The sequence below is a fragment of the Pteropus alecto genome, unplaced genomic scaffold (genome assembly GCF_000325575.1).
Source record: "Pteropus alecto unplaced genomic scaffold, ASM32557v1 scaffold161, whole genome shotgun sequence".
NCBI lineage: Eukaryota > Metazoa > Chordata > Mammalia > Chiroptera > Pteropodidae > Pteropus > Pteropus alecto.
Window position 1 is genome coordinate 6,495,941 of NW_006432943.1, and position 5,054 is coordinate 6,500,994.

Below are 5,054 nucleotides of genomic sequence, written 5' to 3' on the forward strand. Positions count from 1 at the left end.
GGGCGAGCTCCCCGGTTGGGGAGCGGCGGCCGTCCGGAAGGATGCATCAGAAGCTGCTGAAGAGTGCGCATTACATCGAGCTGGGCAGCTACCAGTATTGGCCAGTCCTGGTGCCCCGCGGCATCCGCCTCTACACCTACGAGCAGATCCCCGTGTCTCTCAAGGACAACCCGTACATCACCGACGGCTACCGGGCCTACCTTCCCTCCAGGCTGTGTATCAAAAGGTACAGTCTGGCTGCGTCCGCGGGCGCGCCTGGGGGAAGCGCCAGCGGCCCGACCTCCTCACCTACACCCTTTTTGTCTGATCTTCCTGGTGCTTTCTCCCGCTTTTCTCCGTGCCCCTCATATACTCCTGCCCCATCTTTTTCATTCTTTTCTGCCACCTCTCCTCTCATTATCTTCCCTCCTCCGCCGTGGTATTTGATCCACGGAATAATGACAGTAGCAACGATCATAATTACCAGCTCTCCTATAGAGGCTTCACCGTTGTAAAAGAGTTTTTACATCCTTTATCCATTTGGTGCGTATTGGGATACACGTTAGAATTGACCCCACCGACAATGGTTGAGCCATATTTTCCCCTGCATATACGTAAGGTTTGTTTTAGAGCAGCCTTATGGAATTTCAGGTGTTTGGGGTCAGATAAATGCCTGTGTAATAGGAAACAAGTTCACATTGCCATATATACGTATTTAGAAACCCCTGATTCATTCATTCGTCAGATACTATGGAGCTCCTGCTAGGTGTCAGACACTATACCAGGTCCTGCAGAGAACAGCAGACATGGCCCTTGTTCTCATGGCGGTACTAAAGTCTAGCCGGGGTGACACACAGTAAGGAGATAATTACACTATTACATAATAACTGCTGTGAAAAACGCTGTGTAGGAAAAGCACTATACCAGACAAAGCCTATAACGGGCACACCCTGCACTAGAGCACTACAGAAGCATTTCTATGAAAGAGATTTCTTCATATCTAAACCTTTAAAACCAAGAATCCTTTGAAAGCCTGAGTTAAAAAAAAAAAAAAAACTGAAAAATTAATGTTCTAATTCTCAAGCTAGCTTTCCGTTAAAACTCACTGTATGTACTTTAAGAGAACTAACATACAGATTTTGGTTAGCTCCAGGTCACTACTGAAAACCCCAGTGCTGGAATGTGGGCAGTTGAATTGTGCAAGCAGTAACCACATGTCTGATTATTGATCTTTTCAGCGTGGTTTTTCCCCAATTCCTTTGCCCTGCCTTGAAAGTGGTTCTGTGACTCACAGTCACAAGGTGACATTACTGTCCATCCCTTTTTGGCTTTAATGGAAGGCCCATAGGACTTCACAATTAGAAGCCTAAGTACTCCTTTCCTCCCTAGTGCCTCCTATGCATAAGTTATTTCACAAGAAATCAGAGCTGGGCCCTGCCATGGATGTGAAGTTCCTTAAGAATAGAGCAGGTAATGAATTGCCTTAAATATTTTATACCCACCTAGCTGTGGTCCTCTGCATTCTGATTTTAGAGTCCAAAACTTATGGATCAAGAAGTGAAATCTAGTCCTTTAGAACTTGGGCTATTGAGTCAAAACAAAAACAAAAACAAAAACAAAAAACCTTGCTTTTCCAGATCTGCCACTTAAAAGCTATGAGACCTTGAACAAAAGTTAACCTCTCTGAGCCTTATTTTCTCCATTTGTAAAAATGAGGGTGATCACAATAACTGCTTCAGAAAGTAATAAAGATTAAATGAGGCCCTACTTAGGGCCTAAGCACACAGTAAATGGTGATGTCATCATGATCATTGATTTCAGAGCTAAACAAATGATGATGATGATTGAGATGATTATTGATTTTGAAGCTGAACAGAGCATGGGCCTAATTTCTCATAGAATAAGAGTAGATCCTCTACTGGGGATCTGCCTTATGCTCCCAAGTGTTCTTCCCACCAGCTTGGTTTTTTCCAGTGTCAGCTTTTGCCCTCTTTTTTAGCAATCAAGAGTGACCAGGACGGATTTTTGAATATAAGGAGAGGTTTTGTATGTCACAGCTGTTCTGCCAATACTTCGTTAGCTGGAACATGCTAAGATTGTGCCTTTTAGTTCAGTTAATTGTGTTATACTGAGTTTCACAAAATGAAAAGTTCCAAGGCAATAGGCAGAGCATAGTATTGATTGTCAAAACAGTCCTATTATTAGATATGTTCCCTCACGTTCCTGCACCTTACCCCCGACAATATAAGTAGTCTTTATACTTGATACTTGTACAGGATAAAGCCTGAAATTAATGATACAAGATTCACTTTATTTTTGATGATCATTTGATATGCTGTTTATGATGTGTGAAAATGGGAAAATGAGAACCATGGTAACTACTGCAAATTCAGTAGATAAGAGTTATATGTTAATGCTTACTAATAAGGATTCTGAATCATTGAAAATCAAAGACCTTAGTTTAGAAAGATTAGATTTTTCAAGAGTATTTTAATCTTTATTCATGATGTCACCTTTCAATAAATCAGATGAGTTCTATCCACAGCTGGAGAAACATTTCACAAAATTAAGAAGCTGGAAGGGACTTACAGCAGCACTAATCCAGCTCTCTTGTTTTATAGATGAAGAAACTGAAGCCAGAGAGGTTAAATGCTTATGATCACAGAGCTAATTTATTATAGAGGGTGGAGGTGAAGGGACAGTGAGCCTCTTGACTCGTGTTCGGAGTGGTACACTCTACACAAACCTGTGTTGTTTTAACTACTTAAACTCGGACCAGTTAGTCAGTATTTTTAAAGAGGGAAAATAGTATTGATTTTAAAAGTAATCTCTTATTGTTGCTTATAAACTCATGCCACCTGGAAATTAGTTTGGTTTCAAAACAGCCACAGCAAAGTTGTTCTAGCATGCCTATCTAAAGGACATTTCCTGGATCAGTTTGTATTTATTCTCCCTCTCTCAAGTCCATTGAACTTTGCATTCACATCAAATAAATACTAAAAAGGTAGTTTAAGTTTGTGCCTAACCTAACACTTAAGTTTTCAGATACCTATTATTGAACATCAAAGTATGCTAATTAGTATCCAATTTTAATCTGCACTTTCATTTCTGTAGACATTTAGCATCTAATTTGAGCAAAATGCTGTGCTTAGAACAGTGGTGTCATAGAGATGAATGGTATCAGCTATGAGGTAGTTGATAGGCTGGAAGATGAGATGGAATTTGTACATAAATAACTAATCCAAGGAAGAAAATGGTAAATGTGATAATACATTTGAACATCCCAAGATTAGTTGTGGAAAAATTTAAAGAAAGATTACTTAAACTGCATGGTATATCAAATTTAGAAAGACCAAGATTGGGTTAAGGGCATAAAGTAGCAAGTGTTAGGTAATCCAGAAAACTTGTCTCTAACCTTTTAAAAGCTGACAGTGAGGTAGCCACTATGAATCTGAGCTGCATGTTTTGTTTTGTTTTCCAGTTTGTTTATTTTATCTAACGAGACAGTAAACATCTGGAGTCATTTGCTGGGTTTCTTTCTCTTCTTCACACTGGGAATATATGACATGACATCTGTGTTACCTTCAGCAAGTGCTTCTAGAGAAGATTTTGTAATTTGTTCTATTTGTCTTTTCTGCTTCCAGGTAAGTCATTTCACAAACACTGTTATTGGTAAAGAGAGCTTTAGTCAGACAAGCTTGGGCAGGTAACCTTACTTCACACCCACTGCTTGCTTTAAAGAGCCCCAAAATAGCATATAGATTAGCTTATTCACTTTCATAACAGAAGCACCAAAAGTATGTTTTATGAAAGTGTATTTGGATGCTATTATTAGAGTATATTAGAAATTAAATAAATTTTATACATTGAGAAAATTCTTTTGTTTCCTTTTCTCTTTTGAGACATCTCTGCTTTAAGATTAATATAAGGATAGGAATCTGTATATTTTCTGGCTGAAGTAGAATATTCTACTGTGAAGTAGAATATTCGTGTCTTGTTTGGGAAGACTTTTCATCTTTTTCCTTATTTATATGTCAGTGATTTTTGTATTTTTTTTCCATACCATCTTAATTTTAATGTCTTGCTGGTATTGATGGTTTCTATTCCTTTAATGTTAATTTCCTTTGGTCTTTTTAGGCTCGCCTAGTTTCAGATACTTTCAGTTTCTCCTCCTCTCTTCTTCTTGTATTTGTTAGCTCCTTAGCACCTTCATTTTACTTCAAGGATCTGTAATAGTGCCTTTAAAGTTACATTTAATAGTCTTGCAAACATAATTCTAAAGAAGAAAACAAATAACCAAAATCCTGTTGACATTTTTTTTATTTAAAAAAGTGCAGAAAGTACAGGAAAACATAAGAATGAAAAGAAAAAAGCTGTCATCCCACTTCCTCCAAATACAGGCCAGTACTCCCTATAGTTAACCTGTTGCTACCCTGTTTGAAGAGTGAATCTGGAAGCCAAGTGCACAGATGTTGCTTTCATTATGACCTTCATCATTTGACTCAAGTTAAAATTTGGAGGGGAAAAAAATCTTTGGACTTAAATGACCAAGAAGCACAGGGGGAACATCTCCCTTCCCCTTTTTTTCTAATTCTAGTTTCTGGAATATTTTAAATTTCTTTGAGGAAAAGAATACCCTGTATTTTTGTGGTGTTATTAGAAAATTACTTTTTCTTTAAGTATTTCTAAAAATATACTTTTTCTCAGGTTTAATTTTTGTCCTGATTGGAGCCTAAACATCTGTTGGAATCCATCTCTAGTTTTAAGATGAAAATAAATAAATTTTTTTATAGTTAAAATTTTAAATGTATCTGATCAGATTAAGATATTCTTAGCAATCATTAATAAGCAAACTGATTTCTACTCCCCTGTTATACAGGTATTACCTGCTTGTAGAATCCCACATGTTTTCCTCTACCCTTAGGCCTGCCCTTTATCCCTTCAACACCGAGCAAGAGCTGATGTTAGTGCGGGGAATATATATTAATTTTCATATTGGTCTAAGAAAACAATACATTGCAAAACTATAAAAACGAAACAATTATAGCAACTGCCAATGAAGAAACACCCAGAAT

At 37.7% G+C, this 5,054-nt stretch overlaps 1 protein-coding gene across 4 annotated transcripts in view; it reads left to right on the top strand.

Annotated features, from left to right (window-relative positions):
- The first annotated feature begins 6 nt into the window (after window positions 1-6).
- PAQR3 (progestin and adipoQ receptor family member 3) overlaps window positions 7-5,054 on the top strand; it is a 24,320-nt gene continuing 19,272 nt past the window's right edge. For 3 of the 4 annotated variants that reach the window (XM_015586072.2, XM_006907623.3, XM_006907622.2), the window contains exons 1-2: window positions 7-226; window positions 3,461-3,623. In XM_015586072.2, the coding sequence (XP_015441558.1) occupies window positions 42-226; window positions 3,461-3,623 (348 nt within the window). In that variant the 5' untranslated portion in view covers window positions 7-41. Of the gene's footprint in view, window positions 227-3,460; window positions 3,624-5,054 lie in introns of those variants that run through there. The other variant, XM_025043843.1, reaches the window with a different exon arrangement.